The 18,350-nt window shown below is 35.3% G+C and overlaps 1 protein-coding gene across 5 annotated transcripts in view; it reads right to left on the reverse strand.

Annotated features, from left to right (window-relative positions):
* Positions 1–18,350, reverse strand: part of LOC136040645 (protein sickie-like) — a 295,044-nt gene that overhangs the window by 6,854 nt on the left and 269,840 nt on the right. For all 5 annotated transcript variants that reach the window (XM_065724928.1, XM_065724927.1, XM_065724932.1 and 2 more), the window contains 3 exons: positions 11,006–11,084; positions 8,400–8,503; positions 5,079–5,290 (listed from right to left, as the gene is read on the reverse strand). In XM_065724928.1, coding sequence (XP_065581000.1) covers positions 5,079–5,290; positions 8,400–8,503; positions 11,006–11,084 — 395 coding nt within the window. The remainder of the gene's footprint in view (positions 1–5,078; positions 5,291–8,399; positions 8,504–11,005; positions 11,085–18,350) is intronic.

Here is an 18,350-nt window from a genome sequence, read left to right on the forward strand (position 1 = left end):
TCAATTCGAATTGAAAACAGAGCATTTGAGACATAAGATTCTTCTATATATCAAGTTTGATTAAGATCCGATCACCCATTTGTATGATACCTCGATTTTCTGGTTTACCCCTCCAACTCTCCCCAATGTCACCGGATCTGGTCAGGATTTAAAATGAGAGTTCCAAAGCACAAGATCCTTCTAAATATCCAATTTCATTAAGATCTGATGGCCCGCTCATAAGTTACAAATACCTCATGTTTTCTAATTTTTCCGAATTACCCCCCCAACTCCACCAAAGAGAGCGGAGCCGGTCCGGTTATGTCAGTCACGTATCTTGGACTTGTGCTTATTCTTCCTACCAAGTTTCATTCTGATCTCTCCGCTTTAAGCGTTTTAAGCGAAACTTGGTGGGAAACATAATCACAAGTCCTAGATACGTGAATGACATAACCGGAACAGATCTGCTCTCTTTGGGGGAGTTGGGGGGAAGATTAATTCTGAAAAATAAGAAAAATGGGGTATTTTTAACTTACAAAGGAGTGATCGGATCTTGATGCAATTTAGTGTTTGGAAGGATATCGTTTCTCAGAGCTCTCATTTTAAATTTCGACCGGATCCGGTGACATCGTGGGGAGTTAGGGGGGACCTAAAATCTTGGAAAACACTTAGAGTGGAGGGATCGGGAGGAAAATTGGTGGAAAAATAAGCACAAGTCCTAGATACGTGATTGACATAACCGGAACGGATTCGCTCTCTTTGGGGGAGTTGGGGGGGGGGGTTCTAAAAAATTCGAAAAAATGAGGTATTTTTAACTTGCGAAGGAGTGATCGAATTGTAATGAAATTTCATATTTAGAAGGACATCATAACTCAGATCTCTCATTTTAAATCCTGAACGGATCCAGTATCATTGGGAGGGGGGAGAGGAAATTTTGGTTTAACGCTTAAAGTGGAGGGATCAGAATGAAACTTGGTAGGAAGAATAAGCACAAGTCCAAGATACGTGACTGACATAAACGGACCGGCTTCGCTCTCTTTGATGGAGTTGGGGAGGAGGGAGTAGTTCGGAAAAATTAGAAAAAATGAGGTATTTGTAACTTAAGAGCGGGCTTAATGAAATTGGATATTTAGAAGGATCTTGTGCTTTAGAACTCTCATTTTAAACCCTGACCAGATCCGGTGACATTGGATCCAGATCCTCTCCCCCCTCCCAAAGATACTGGATCCGGTCAGAATTTAAAAAGAGAGATCTGAGTTATGATGTCCTTCTAAATATGGAATTTCATTACAATTTGATCACACCTTCGCAAGTTAAAAATACCTCATTTTTTTGAATTTTAGAATTACCCCCCCCCCACAACTCCCCCAAAGAGAGCGAAGCCAATCCGGTTATGTCAATCACGTATCTAGGACTTGTCTTTGTTTTTCCACCAAGTTTCCTCCCGATCCCTCCACTCTAAGCGTTTTCCAAGATTTTAGGTCCCCCCCTAACTCCCCGCGATGCCACCGGATCCGGTCAAAATTTAAAATGAGAGCTCTGAGAAACGATATCCTTCCAAACATCAAATTGCATCAAGATCCGATCACTCCTTTGTAAGTTAAAAATACCCCATTTTTTCTAATTTTTCAGAATTAATCTTCCCTCCAACTCCCCCAAAGCGAGCAGATCTGTTCCGGTTATGTCAATCACGTATGTAGGACTTGTGATTATTTTTCCACCAAGTTTCATCCCGATCCCTCCACTCCAAGCGTTTTCCAAGATTTTAGGTTCCCCCCATCTCTCCCAATGCCACCGGATCCGGTCAGGATTTCAAATAAGAGCTCTGAGACACGATATCCTTCCAAACATCAAATTTCATTAAGGTGAAATCTCCCCAAAAAGACCGGATCCGTTCCGGTTATGTCAATGACGCATCTAGGACTTATGCTTATTTTTCCCACCAAGTTTCATCCCGATCCTTCCACTCTAAGCGCTTTCCACGATTTTACGTCCCCCCCCCCCATAACTCCGCCCAATGTCACCAGGTCCGGTCAGAATTTAAAATAAGAGCTCTGAGACAAAATATCTTTCCAAACGTCAAATTTCATTAAGATCCGATCACTGCTTTGTAAGTTAAAAATAACTCATTTTTTCTAATTTTTCAGAATCAACCCTCCCCCCCCAGCTCCTCAAAGAGACCGCATCCAATCCGGTTATTTCAATCACGTATCTAGGACTTGTGCTTATTTTTCCCACTAATTTTCATCCCGATCCCTCCACTCTAAGCGTTTTCCAAGATTTTAGGCCCCCCAACTCCCCCCAATATCACAAGATCCGATCAGGATTTAAAATGAGAGCTCTGAGACACATTATCCTTCCAATTTTCATTAAGATCCGATCACCCGTTCGTAAGTTAAAAATACCACATTTTTCTAATTTTTCCGATTTAACTAATTTTGTAGATACCACGTACCATAAAAAATAACCGAGTCAAACTCAAAAGGAGTAGAAATTAAAATCAACGGGCTGACATCCCCATGCCTTCTGAAGACCACAATATAATTTGCAATTTACTGAAAACAAATACATTTTAAATGTTTTCATTTTGTCAACTTTAATAAAAGAAAAAACATTAAAACTTTAAGGAATAAATAAGTATATGCATATTCAACTATCAATCCGCATTCATATTTTTTTTTTCAGTAAAGTGTAAATTATGTTCTGGTCTTCACAAGGCAATACTGAAAATAGCAGCACTAGCATTAACATATTGCCTTTTGGTTAGTTGAACATCTTCCTTATCAAGTCCTGGAAGTTTCAATTAATACAACTAGCCGTTGCTATTACATTGCCGATATGCCCTTTTGATAACTTGTGTATTCATATACTTCACGAAATTTTCATCTTAATACTCTTAACCTTACGAGTAGTTGCAATAGAAGTAGTAGCTGGAGTAGAAGTAGTAGCTGGAGTAGAAGTAGTAGCAGTAGTAGCAGTAGGTAAAGTGGCAGTGGTGGCAGCATTAGCAGTGACGTGCACATATTGCCTTTTGGTCGATTGATCTTCTCCTTTAAGCATTCTCTGAAAGCTCAAACTTAATACCCAAGTCCATTCTTGAGATACGCCCTTTTGAAAATATGCGTACACACATTTTGTTTTGGTTTAGCTCAAATTTCCCCTCAATATTCTCTCAAATTTTACCTTCATACGCTTAGCCTTAATAGCACTAGTATCATAATGTTAGTGGCAGTAGTAGGGAAAGTAGCAGCAGTTTTAACAGTAATAGTAGCATGATCATGTTGCCTTTTGGTCAGTTGAACATACCCCTCATGATACTCTGGAAGTATCATCCTGATACAGTAAGTTGTTCCAAATATATTGCTGATGCGCCCTTTTGTTGCCATTTTCATATTGTTACTGCTAGCCTTACAAGTAGTTGGAATTGAAGTAGTAGTTGGAGTAGTTTAAAAGCGGCAGTAGTAGTAGTAATAGCAGTAAAGTAGCAGTGATAGTAGCATTAATAGTACCATGTGAATATTACTTTTCGGTCAATTGATCTTCCACTTTAAGCATTCTCTGAAAGTTCCAACTTAATACTAAAATCCATCCTTGAGATACACCCTTTTGGCAATCTGAATGCACAAAGGTGTTTTGATGTTGCTTTAAATGTCCTCTCAACATTTCGACAAATTTTCACCTTCATTCGCTTAGCCTTAATAGTACAAGTATTGTAGTAGGAGTCGTAGTAGTAGAAATAGTAGCATTAATAGTGTTAAGTTGGTAGAAGTAGTAACATTAGTAGAAACAGTATTAATAGCAGTAGCAGCATGTACATGTTTCCTTTTGGTAAGCGGAACATTCCCCTCATGATGCCCCAGAAGTTTCATCTTGATACGATAAGCCGTTCCAAAAATATGACTGATACGCCCTTTTGACAATCTGTATGCACATATTACGTTTTGATTTAGTGCAGCTTTCCCCAAAATATTTCCTCGGATGTTCATTTCAATATCCTCAGCCTTGATAGTACTTGCTATAGAAACAGTAGTTTTAGTCATAGTAGTAGTGGTAGTAGTTGTAGCGTGCAAATGTTGCTTCTTTGGTCAATTGATCATCTCCGTTATCATTTCCTGGAAGTTCAAAATTAATACACTCAGTCATTTCTGATTTACACTCTTTTGACGACCCATTTGCACATATGGTGTTTCGATTTAGTTCAACCCTCCCTCAACATTCTTTGTGAGGCTCACTGAATACCCTTCGTTTTTTGCAAAGTAAAGATCAATCATTCCCGCTTTTCTCAATAACATATACTCTACGTAAACAATGGACAAATTGCCAAACTTACAGCCCTTACCCCGAGGGATTAGGGGGGGTTGACAACCCTAAATATATAATTACTGAACCTCTCAGCTATACTGAACAAAACATCCGTCTCAAAAATTTTTTTTGTGTTTTAGGAAATACTGGGTATGGGGGGCAGGGTGCCCTCCCATCATTTTTGACCATTTAAAAGCCACTAGAACTTTCAATTTCAATAAAAACCATGCCTTTCTCCAGGGCATAAAATACAACCCTTACCCACAGGCTCTAGGGGTTTGTGTCAGCCCTGGAGGCATAGTTGTATGATCTTTAGACTATTTTAACAAAATGGCTATCCCTAAATTTTGATGGTATGCATATGGGGGAAAGAGGGCAGGGGGGGCTATTTGCCCTCCGATCAATTTTGTCTTATAAAAAGGTCACTAGAACTTCCGTTTCCCAATCAAACGACCCCCCTCCAAAGTTTATACGACCACCCCTTCCGTAAAACCTTATATTTTAACAACAGAAAACTAGCGTAACTTATAAACCTTGCCTTGAAGGCTGTGGGGATTGACATAATTACTGGACCTTTCAAATATAATGAGAAAAATGTCTATCTTAAAATTTTTATTGGATGTGCTTGAGGGAATGATAGGCGTTCGGGGGGGGGGGGCTGGTTGCCCTTCAATGGAGGGAAACGGCTTACGTATTGAAAATGTTCTCGCACATTTGTCGGCTACCATGAGTCAATATACCCCCACTAGCCATCCTCAAAAACAATACCAAATTATTATCAGGAAAAACGAATGTACCTTTTCGTCCAACAAATTTTCTCTCTTTTTTTATTTTGTCGTCACCAGATTGTCCATCATCTGCCCTTTGTTTTCGCCGTTCTCGAGAATCAGATCTTTCACGTATTTGCTCTGCTTTTAATCTCTGATAATCTGGAGCTCGGCGGGCGTCAATCTGCAAACAGCGATCCATTGAGGCAGCCCTCGTGGGGTCCAATGTTCTTTTGTTATTTCTAGAAAAGAAAAAAGATGGTGTAAAAATAGATGTCTGACTTGACTTAAATCTCATCCAGCCACAGTGGCAATATTGGAGCTTCTTCTCTCAACACTAAGAAATGAATATGGCAATGTTGTTACTCCATATGACACTAGATTAAGAAATTGGGGAGGGGAGAGCTTCTGACCATCGAAGTTGTCAGATCATCAAGGTCAAACTCGAGGTCGTGTACCCTACGGTCCACCCGTACGATCCCCCTTCAAAGGGGATTTTTGATGTCAATCTGATTGTGTATTGCATAAAGTGCATGATGCGGATCGTATTGTGTATCGCATAAAGTGTATGATGTAGATTTGTACATCCTTTTTGAGGAGAAGAAGTTAAAGGAGATGTGTCAAATTTTAGAAATAGTGGTTAAAATCAGATCCCACGTGGATACATTTTAGTCAAAAGATGACATGTTAATCATTAACGGAATCAGAATTATGAAAGGATTTTCAGTCTGCATAAGTTGGAGGCCCAGAGTGGAGATCTGAGGTCCTAGAGCCCCCTGATTACTCTTACCACGACAACTATCACCACTGGTAACTCTACTATCGTCGTACCAAACAACCTGCAACAACTCCAATTAAGACTGCTACTACCATTACCCCTACTACCGATATTATGACTACTTCCTCCTAAGACTATACACAACTACTCCTACAATGACAAACACTACTAATGCTACTCTCAGACAGTTACTCTTACTACAACTACCACCGTTACTATTCTTATCACGGTTAAATAAATAATTTCTTCGGCCACACTGCCTTTCCAATTGCACTTATAATGAAATGAAAATGTATAAATGGGGTAAAAACTTAACTAAGACGGTGAACTCTAATGAAACCCCCAAAAAATTTATAAGAATACTATTGAGTGGCCGAGTATTTCGCCGTTTTTATAAAAGTTGGTTTTAGAGTTTTTATATTTTCATATACTTTAATTTTAACAACTCCTATAGAATTACCACTGCTCCGAACAACTACTACTGATGCTCCAGCCACGCCCCTCCTGTCTCACCTACTATTGTCATTGCTACTACCTCTACAACTACAACTGCTCCCACCCCCACCATTCTCCACCACGAATACTCCTACAAGGACCATTCCTAGTTTTGGTAGTACTCCCGTCACAGCAACTACAGGTACAACCACTACTGCTTCTACGCCGATTAGTATAGATCTGATTGTACAACTCCATTACTAATACTACAGATGTTGCTGATACTCCTACCCCACTCCTCCTAACACGATTGGGTTGTTCTCCTGCCATGGCTCCTACTACAATGTCTGCTAACACACATAGTTCTACCCCTGCTGTTGCTACCATTTTTGATACTCCAACCATGACTAGCTATTGATACTACATTACTATCCTACCAGAACTACTCCTGTTATTATTGCCACTACTATTACTACCAGTATTGCCACTAATACTTCTACAACGACTACTCTTGCCTTGACTATTTTTACCCTGACGGCGATTATTACTACTACTAATTAAACGAAGATCCCCACTCCCACTCCTCCTCTTTATACAAGTATTAATACAAAGTTTTGAAAAATTTTAGCTTTATATAAGAGATCCGACCCCTCCCTCTCAAAAAAATAAATACTAACTTTGCAGGAAACATTAAACCATAAGCAAATGAAACTCAAAACTTCTTTTAAATTCATTTATTCTGTGTTGCAAAGAACGAATTTTACAGGGATATAAATGGTAGTCATGGAGAAGAAGTGTAGGGGAGATTATGTTAAGCTTTGTGTTCGGTTTGTTGCTAAAATTACTACTATTGTACTCGAGCACCATTACATATATTAAAACCATTAATACATGACATAACTATGTCAGTTTAAATAAGAAACTAAATTTAGAAAATAAAGTAGATTAAAGAATGATATTAGACCTTAAGATAAACATAAATTAACTCGTAGGAGACCTTAATCAATTGAACAGAGACCGCAACGATTGAACGAATAAAACTAAAAAAACACTTTTGATCACACTGCCATTCCTTTTTTGATCAAATGAAGTAATAATACTAAAAACTGGTACAACTTTTAATAAGAAAGTAAACACTGAAAGAAAAAAAATATACAAATAATAATAAAAGTATGCTTAATAAAAGAACTTTTCTGTTTTTCTGTCAATATTCACGATCTTATTAAAAAGTTCAATCCTTTTTCAATGTTTTCATTGCATTTTACTCACCAAATCTAAAATAGGCAGCAAAACAACAAATACTTCGGTTTTAAGCGTATTGCTACAAAATAATAGTAAGGCCAACGCCCCTCTCCCTTAACTCCCTAAAGGTTCGACTGGGATTCACGCTTTGGTAAAAACTATTGTAATCGCTTCAAATATTACCAACTGATACTTGTAAAAATACTATTTAGCGATTTAAAAGCAATGAACATCGACGAAGAATGTATTTTGTTAAATTATTGAACCAAACTGACTGTCACAAATATATTTATGCTGATAAAAACATTTCCCTGAAAGTTCAAATCTCGCTTCTGCTTTACTGAAAACTCAATAGATTGCTTCAAACTTTATTGACTGATGCTTTTGAAAGATTTTTTTAAGTCGTTAATTTCTTATAAATCTGGAAGAAATGAAAGAAAACAGAAAGAAAACGTTGGTAAAAATTAGTTTAAAACCTCAAAACAATAATACTTCTGTTGTGGTAGCCAACGGGATAAATTTTCTTTTTTGTTTCCCGGCCTTCACTACTTTTAACCTACATCCCCCTTTAAATAGTTTCTTCTAAGCAAAATATTTGCTCCGGAGGACGGGAAAATGCAATAATGTAATAAAAATTGATGCCAATCCACATCAAACTTCCCGATCTTTACTACACGTACACATCTAGAGATTTTCGTCAGTTATGTTATGATAACCATTCCCCTAAAGCCAAACCTCATATACCAATGCATACAAAAAAAGCCAAAATTATATTTGCTAAAAAATATATCTTTGATTAGGTTACATTCTTAGTTTTTATTATAGTAAACTATTAAATACTGATTAAATAAACTAGATTAATTTTTTCAGAAGAAAAACAGGGTTTAATTTCTTACCTTCCGCTGTCACTGCGCTCTTTTCTTCCTAAGATAGGTGTGGCTAAACCCGCATGAATTGGGTTATGGTCCATTCCTGAAGTAAGCATGTTCTGAGTAGTTATCTAAAAACGAAATTTTGTGAAGTTAATACATCTTATATATTGTTTTAATTGTAAATCAATGCATATTGCCAAAACAGCATTATATATTATAATTTCTAATTTTATATTACATACAGTGTTATGCTATTACTTTTGATTTTACAGTTTGGACTTAGCATTCATTTTAAGTCATAAAATCCATTTGATGTAATTTATGCGCTAAGATTTCTGTTAACAACTTCCTGTTTTTACGTCAATAATGTTTATTTTATATCCTTTTTAAGTCAATGTCATTCATTCTATGGCATTATATATTTTGAGCTTTTCGCTAAAAGTAAAACTTTCAGAGCTCCGTTTGTTTTACTTTATTAGTTAACTAATAAATATATTTTGCTGTTTTTTGTAATTCTTAGTTAACTTTGAACGTTTTCTTTTTTGAACGGATTCTTAGTTAACTAAAAAGTTGTCTACGAAACTACTATTAAGAATTCTTTTTCAAAAAATTCGAACTCGGCAGCTCATGCTTGGCCTTATGGTAAAGTCTTGGCTCTTGCAAAATATGATGGTTCATTTAGGGTTTCTCAGATTGAATAATGCAGCTGTATATTAAAAGAGTTTACTCAGAGGCTGCATTTTTAATTCTGGAGTTTAATTTTCTTATTATAAAGAAAGACAATTGGTGTAAAATTTTCAAAAAAGGGCTGATTTTGACCTTCTTAATTGTTTTCACTGTTACAGGCATCAACTTCCTGAACCTGATGGTCTGTTCCTAATTTTTTGTACGGCTGACGCTATAGTAATTTCGAAATTTCAGCCAAAATTTGAATTTTATTTGCAAAAGCCTGGTAAACATTGTTAGTTTACTTTCTGGCAAATAAAAAGCTAAAAGCGAAAAAGTAGACTTTGTTAGTTGACTAAGTTTTGTTTAATCGAACGCAAGTCAGGAGTTATCTTACGCATTGTCAAGTCCTACGGTACATCGATGCGTATTTTTAATGCAGTTTTTTAGGTTTTAACAAATACGTAAATGGTTTTTGACCGATACGGAGAAGCTAAAAAAAATGCAAGATATTAATTTAATATTTACGTGTCTGCGTGATTGAAGTTTAATCTAATTTTTTGGGAAGCTGACCTGTCATAGGGAGCCTCTCATTCCTTCCAGTCCTATCTGCTTCGGTTAGTAATTTCTCTGTGATGGATTGAAAAATAAAGATACAATATTTTATAAAAAGTTTAGTCTATCTTGCTAGCAGAGAAAAAATTTTAAATTAGAAATGGGATTTTTCCTCGTCAATTATCCGAAGGAAATTTATAAAGAATGTTCTTGACAATAATTTCTGAAAAAAATTCTTATACTTTGTTTCAAACATTGGAAATTGGTAGGCTTTCAGATGTGTTAATTCATCAACAGAAATTCATGTGTATAACTCCATTAGCCTATAGGAAAGTTTGTATTTCCCAATCTTTGTTCTGTCACATAAAGTGGTCTGTTGGATCATTTAGATAATATTTTTACCAGGAAGAAATACTACCAAAAATAAGTTTTTTGTACATAATTTTAAACAATAGTCGAAATACAAGATTAGATTTAATGTTCTTTTGTGGTGCTTACGCAAAAATTCCTTTTTAGGGAGAGGGCTGCATTCGTCCAAACAACAACTCTTCCTCCAACAACAGCAACACAATCGTTCAAACAACAAAAATTCGTCCATTAATTGTAAAAAATACCTGCTATCAGAAATCAAATCAGAAACAAGGACTAGTTTCTATGAGCATTTACAACACGATCCCTCAAAATTACCAAAACGGTTCAATGTTTGTTAATAGCAAAGGTGCAAGGAAGAGAAGCGAAAGGAGTGGGATGACGAGTTCAGTCTTTTACGAAATTATGACAATTTAAAGGACTTGTTTCTTTGAGAATTTACAACACGATCCCTCAAAATTACCAAAAAGGTTTAATATTTGTTCCAAAGGAGTGGGATGACGAGTTCATTCTTTTAAGAACTAATGACAATTTAAAGGACAAGTTTCTTCGAGAATTTACAACACGATCCCTCAGAATTACCAAAACATTTTAATATTTGTTAATAGCAAAGGTGTAAGGGAGAGAAGCCAAAGGAATAGGATGACGAGTTCAGTCTTTTAGGAAATAATGACAATTTGAAGGACTAGTTTCTTTGAGCATTTACAACAAAATCCCTCCAAATTACCGAAACGTTTTGATATTTGTTAATAGCAAAGGTGTAAGGGAGAGAAGCCAAAGGAGTGGAATGAGGAGTTCAGTCTTTTAAGAAACATTACAATTTAAAGGAGCTATTTTCACAAAATATCAAACAATTTTACCAGACATAAAAGCTCAACATTATTCCTTCTCTTGTTTTGAGAAGCCATATTATTTTCCATTTTGAAGCTCAATTTTTTCACGTTTTCAGTTCTTGTATGGCTATAATAACGGTGTTTATGCTTTGTTGTGACTTTTGTTAGGCTTAACCTAATTATTAAACCTGAAACCACTGTTCTTACCTTTGTTTCATTTTCTCTGTGCGATAATTCATTCAAGCAGTCTGATATGCTGCTTGCTATTGAACTTGAATCATCATAACTGAAAATAAATCCTTAATGAATTATCTCCCAAAAATAAATAAAAGGGGATAAAGACCTTGCTAACTACAGGGTGTAATTAAGGTTGGTTTTGCTCAATCTGATAAATTTTTGAACCGCTATTACTGAATAGAAGTCCTCATAAGTTCGATAATAACAAACGTCAATCAAACATCCCTGCTTTTCCGTTGTTAAAACCAATTTTTCTGTTACCTGAAAAGGTCCTAGTTTTTAGTTTCGAAAACAAGCGTTATATGTTTGACCAGGCCAAAGAACCTGGCCACAAAGGCACCCATACAAATTTCCTAGAGGAAAGGTCAAGCCTATACAATCTTTCAAGAGAGGGGAAGGGATAAGTTCTGAAATATATTTCTTTTTCCTGTCAAAAAGCCACATGCCTTTAATATTACAAAGTTTTTCGTTTTTTTTCTTCTGGGGAACGGTTGAAAGGAAATTAAAACCAATTCCCTTTGCATAGAGGCCCTTGGATGAGCATAAGTATTATAGCAAAGTTGGGTTTTGTATAATATCCGTCACGTCTTTGGTCTAGGAACCTTAAATCTCCAAAGAATATTGTTCTCTTGCCTCTTGTTCCCTTTTCTGGTCTTTCAAAAGTAACCTGAAGAAGACTTGCTTTGTTCGTTTTAAAAATAAAGCGTTTGATACTGGCTTCATACGGTCACAGTACCAACTTTTTGATGTCTAAAACTAAACAATTTCTTCAGAATCCAACTCGAATAGGCCCATTCTAAAATACTCGTAAGAACATTCTCTGAACTGAAACACAGAGGTACTGAATCATTTTATTTTCTGAACTTGGTTAACTAATTTCTAGACGATCACTTATCGATACCTAGTTAGAGCTGTGTGGATTGGTAGGGCAGAGTCTACTGAAAATTGTTAAGACCTTTCCTGAGCTTTTATTTTATATTAAAATATTTTTTATTTATATTAAAATATTTTTTATTTATATTAAAATATTTTTTATTTATATTAAAATAATTTTTATTCATAAAATATATTAATATTTAAATAAAAGTTAAATTAAAATATTTATTTTATATTAAAACATAAAATGAGCTTCCTGAACTTTTTAATTGGTAGGTTTTTACTTTTAGGATTGTTCCGTCAAGATAGCGGCTCTAAATACAGATAATTGCTAGTGTACCTGCACTTATTGAAATTTAAGAGAAAGCCGAAGCTGTACTATATTTTGTATAGGCTAGTATAGGCTGAAGCTATGCTACAAAATAATGGCTTGACTTATTTTTAATACCAACTTATCCGACCCATATTCTGAACCTTGGAATTGAACTATCAAAAATTAAAAAGCTTTCAAGTATTTCCAGGATAGCTAAATTTTACAACCTCTTTTTGAGTGCTTCTGTAATACACAAGATAAAAAGACTCTTCATGACTAAATTCAATTACAGATAGACGTTTCCATGGATACAGTAATTTTCAGGGAAACATGTGTGCCGAAAAACAGTTTTAAAGAGAAACGTCTGCAAGGCCGGAAAATCGGCCATACTACATGAAAATACCATAAAATAAGGAATATAATAGTGATACTTTTATTTAATTAAGATGTTTCCGTCAGAGATGTAAATTTGACTGTTTCCGTAGTTCGTCATTACGATTATTTAAAAAAGTCTCTCTTTAAATTCCCAAGTCCATTATTCCTACAAGGGAAATGTCCCAGTTTGTCCCTGCATAGTAGGCAAGTTGACACTCTATTCAGGAGATTAGTACAGCTTTCTTGCGCTTGAATCCATTGATTAAATACGATCTCAAACGTGGCAAATATAAATTTGTGACGACCTCGTAATGAATGTTGGCGAATCGGACTCAAACATTGAACATGAAAAATTTGGTCAAAGTCAGATTAAATAGTATCTACAAAAATCAAATTAATGTTTGCTGCACTAAAATCTAGCCAGACGGACACCAGAATTTAAGATGAAAATTTGGTTTCACCCTGGCTCAAATTCTGAGTGGATCCAAATTTTTCATTTTGTTATTGTAAAGTTGTAATTTCAATTAACAAATATGTTTACGTTAGCGTTTTCTGTGAGCCGTAAAACTTACATTATTTTATAAAGACGCTTACATCAGATCGAAAAACAAACCGTTCACAAAAAGTAACAACAATAGTAGGCGAATTCGAGGAAATTATTTTGATTTCCCTTAAATCAAATGATACACAAAATCCCATCTCAGTAGATAAGCTACTCGGTATCCAATAAATGGTGTGTGTCTCTGGTACGATATAAAAATTCTAGGGTGGGTTTCAGAAATCATTTCTTTACAGTTGCCGAATGTTGTACGTTAAATAAATAAATTATCTTAGCGTTTATAATGCTGAGAGGGGGACACAACATATGATTACAAGTTTTTACGAACCAAATAAATGCCTGGAAACCACGATAACAGATTTTTTTTTTACCAATTCTAAAAATGAGGATAAATACGGAAAAATGTAGCTAGACCACTTCATAGGCTACTAAATTTTAAGGGATATATTAATCTTTGTATAAGAACTCGAATTGCCCGAGGTCACATAGACTAAACAATAGCTTCAAAAATTGTTTTGGTTTGGTCTCGCAGTTGACAGCCAAAAGCTCAATTTTAGCTTAGCTAAAATTGACAAGATCCTTCTACCAAGCATAACACTGCTAAAAAGCTACCTAGTTTCTGTAACTGGCTCTTAAATGTCAATGGCCTTTTAGAGGCCAGGCAATATATGTACACAAAATCCTCCTTTTTTTGCTTTGAGAGGGGGGGGGGTTAAACCCGAGAATAAAGAGCAACAGACAACCTTAAGGAAAAACGTAGAACTTGATATACGTGGATAGGAAACTTGAGATCTTGGTGGAGAGGTGCTACTAAACACCTCCCTGTGCGTTAGTGCCTAAACTAGACACACAAACATTTACCCCCCTTTCCGTATGCTGGTGGTTCTAGGTTATACAAAAATAAATAAAATGTTACTTACAAGGATTTGTAACATAAAATAAAATTTATAATTGGTTGGGAAGGTCCTTAGCCCGTCTGTCCCTAGCCTGTCATCTGAAATGCAATGTTTTCAAAGAGGAAAGCTTAGTTTGTAGAATTGAAAATTTAGTCGATAAATGCTTTGGGGTTTTTAGACCCTACCCTCTTAATAAGCGGCGATGAACTAAGTTTGAAATATTACGGCTACTACATTTTCTTACGTCTCAATGTGCCATTTTGTGTTAAGAAAGAATAATAATCAAATTTTCTTTTGTATTTCTATTCTCCAATATCCTGTCGAAGGATCTAAAATTTAAAAAAGAAGGGGATCTGCAATTGACCAATCTAGAGAAAAAAAATCAGTTATTTGTAAGGTTAACGGAGATCCTTGTAAGTTTAGAAATGACTAGCCCCCTCCTCAACATTGCTGAGTACCAGTAAAACTAAAATAAAACAAAATTGATGCTAGCAAATATGTTTACTATAATTCATTGTACTATTTCTCGTTTTCAAGTTATTCACCGTTTAATTACAACCAATATAAGCATGCATTATGAAACAGAAGCAAAACCTTCAAATTAAAAGTCTTCTGTGTGTTGGACAGCAACTTTAAACATGGGAAAACTCTAATAAATATCCAGATTCCTTACTGTGCGGGACCTCACAGAACTTCTAGTCAACTACTGATTTCTCTTGCTTCCCTAAACCTTTTCCCCAGTTCGCCGGAGTGGAAACTCATCAACTCCCGATCAATGCGGTTGGGGATTTAAAGGCAATCATAAATCTTTTATTTGTGATGCGTCAGCAAATTCTACAGCAAACGATGAATTAATATTCCTGATATCAATGTGCCCCTTATTTAAACAAATATTCTTTTCAGATGTTAGAAATAATGAATATTAACTTAAATAATTCTAAATGTGACGAAATGACGTTACATAAAAATAGGCACATCAACAACAATAGCTATTTCAAAATCTTCAAAATATTTTGCAGAATACACTTGAAAGTTTGCAAAATTAATCTTATAGGTTTATTTTACTATAGCTGGAAAATAGTCCGCATTTCTGGTTGCTTCTCTTCTAGACTGAAATATTTCTTGATGCAAAAGTTATGTTTATAAGTTAAAATCAAATTCCGTCAATTTGATTTTACGACAGGGTTAGAATTTTTAATAATAACGGATACATCAAAAGGATTGGCTCCTTATGTTGATTCCAAATATATGAACTTCATAAGTTTAATATTGCAAATAAAAAGTTACGAATTTGAGTAAGTTTGCCTGAAATTTGAAAAAGCAGGGAAACACCGCCAAAATGCGACCTTAATGAAAATCACACTATCAGATTCAACATATCTGATAATACTACTATAGAAGTTTCAAGCTCCTATCCACAAAAATGTGGAATCTTGAATTTTTTGGCGATAATAAAGATGACGGATGCGTGTTTATTTGTTTTGTTCTTTGTTTTTTTCTAGATGTGGTTTTTTCAAACCGATGGCCCTAGGAGATTGGGAAAAGTCTCATTCGAACAAAAATCAAAAGTTCTAGTGTCTTTTTAAATGACCCAAAATATTGGAGGGCAACTACATGTTTCCTACCCCTGAGATATGGTGTCTGAAACTCCTAATAAGTCTAGTTCAAATCGTTATTCTAAAATTCGTAAAATCTGTTATTTAGATTGATTATCATTTAGATTATCATTAATCTTCATTTAGGCTAAGCCTCAATAATGTGTTGCAGAGTGGTACCTCCCTTCTTATTGCAGAAAATTGTTTCTAACATATGTTTAAAAGCTCCAGATAACTAAAAGATTTACTTCACGTGTGATTAAATTATATATAGTGATGTGTAACTGCGTATCAGTTATTATGAAAAAGAGACAGTGGATGATTTTATAGGCAGGGGGAGAGGGAAACAGATGTCTGAAAGGATGTATTTTAATGTCCAAATATCTTAATTCTCATTGAGCCTTCAGATAAACATAGAATGAGCATTAAGGGGGAGGGGGGAGGGTAGCAATAGATATCTAATTACTCTTCGTTTTCAGGAATATTTTTGGTCTATCCCCTTATTATTGGTGTAATGTAGGGGTTTAATATTGCCCTCTCATTACGATAATCTTTTTCTATCTGGCATAAAATATTGCATCCACATGTCTACCGCCACAGAGTTTGAAAAAGCGAGGCAGGTTATCATGAGCTTCACAAGGAGTTATCTTGGGGGAGGGGATTGGAAATTGCAACCCGAAACTTTCTTTTCATCGGTTTTAAATGATAATATTTCTCTTTTCCTATTTATATACATCGTTTAAAATTATTTAAATATATACACACAGTGTATTTAAATATCAGAGAACCCTATTATATTGGTCACGATAGCTTCAGACCGGTAAACATAAAAAGACACGTAGGATTTCCACCCATATCAAAATATGGGCGGCCTCTTCGTCCAACCAAAATTATCTAGTAAGAATATTACTTATTCAACAGAGCTTATTCAACAAAAATACCGTTCATCGAAAATTTGAGAGAATGCTCAAATGTTCTTCTAATTCGAATTAAATTCCAACATGCCAACTCTCAATCAGAAAAACTGAAAAAGTGGGACGCTATCAATCAATTTACAATCACTGGTAATTACAGTCTAATCTAACGGAAAGAAATTGTGGGTTTATGGGGTCGTACAGCCTCCATCATATCTTGATTAGGCCTGGCTTGAATTGAGAAAAAAAAAGAGAGATTAAATAAAGAAAATACCGTTCATCGAAAACTTTGAGAGAATGCTCCAATTTTCTTCAAATTTGAATTAAATTCCAACATGCTAACTCTTAAGGTCAATCTCCTAAGTTGAAAGCGAATTCTATTAAGATAGCATTGAAATACGTACCAAGATTTCCTCCTTTCTCATTGGCTTAATTACTCTCTTGAGGGTTCTACCAGAATATTTAAACTCTGTTGACTTCCTTGAATATTACGACCGGATTTAAAGGGAATTTAAATTTTTCACATGTGTAATTGGTAACAGCTGACCATTGGAATTTGGTTGGTTACAAGTCAGATAACAGTTTAGCATTTGAATTTTCACAATGGGTAGAAAAAAACCAAGAACAAATAAGGGACAGGAAAACCTGAGACATTGATAAGTTCTATCTCAACGTTATAGTAGAATATATAACTTTTATTCATTTACAAGTTACATTTTCAAACAGTTCGTGGTAACAAACTGTAGTAAGGAGCGACCAGGCTCAATAGTAACCAAAACTCTAAAAAACGAAGTTTTGATACAAATAGTTACATCAAAAGAATTGCATTTTAATGCTCATTTTAAATATATAAGTTTCATCACGTTTAGTCTTACCGGTCAAAAGTTACGAGCCTGAGAAAATGTGCCTTATTTTAGAAAATAGGCGGAAATACCCTCTAAAAGTCACAGAATCTTAACAAAATCACACCATCAGAGTCAGCGTATCCGAGAACCCTACTGTAGAAGTTTCAAGCCCCTATCATAAAAAAGGTGGAATTTCGTATTTTTGCCAGAAGACAGATAACGGGTTCGTATTTTTTTGTTTTTTTGGTTGTTTTTTTTACCTCAGGGGTGATCGTATCGACCTAGTTGTCCTAGAATGTCGCAAGAGGGTTCATTCTAACCTAAATTAAAAGTTCTAGTGTCCTTTTTAAGTGACAAAAAATTGGAGGGCACCGAGGCCCCCTCCAACGCACATTTTTCTCCAAGGTCACCGGATCAAAATTTTGAGATAGCCATTCTGTTTAACTTAGTCAAAAACCTAATAACTATGTCTTTGGGGATGACTAAATCCACCACAGTTCCCGGGAGGGGCGGCAACTTATAAACTTTGACAATTGTTTACACATAGTAGTTGTTAATTATGAAGTGTACAGACGTTTTCATGGGGATTTTTTTGTGTTTGGGTTAGGGTGAGTCGGGGGGGGGGGGGGCAGGTTACGAGGATCTTTCCATGGAGCAATTTTTCATGAGGGAAGAGAATTTCCATGAAGGGGTCGCAGGATTTTCTAACATCATTTATAAAAAGACAATGAGAAATTTTTTTTTTTTTTCAACTGGAAGTAATGATCAACATTAAAACTTAAAACGAACATAAAATATTACTTATATAAGGGGGTTCGTCTCTTCCACAATACCTTGCTCTTTACGCTAAAGTATTTTTAGTAACTCTAACTAGTTATTCTACGGCCTTTGTGATTCAAGGGTCATTCTGAAAGATTTGGGACAAAATTCAAGCTTTAGTGT

This window comes from Artemia franciscana, chromosome 21 (assembly GCF_032884065.1).
Source record: "Artemia franciscana chromosome 21, ASM3288406v1, whole genome shotgun sequence".
NCBI classification, from domain to species: domain Eukaryota; kingdom Metazoa; phylum Arthropoda; class Branchiopoda; order Anostraca; family Artemiidae; genus Artemia; species Artemia franciscana.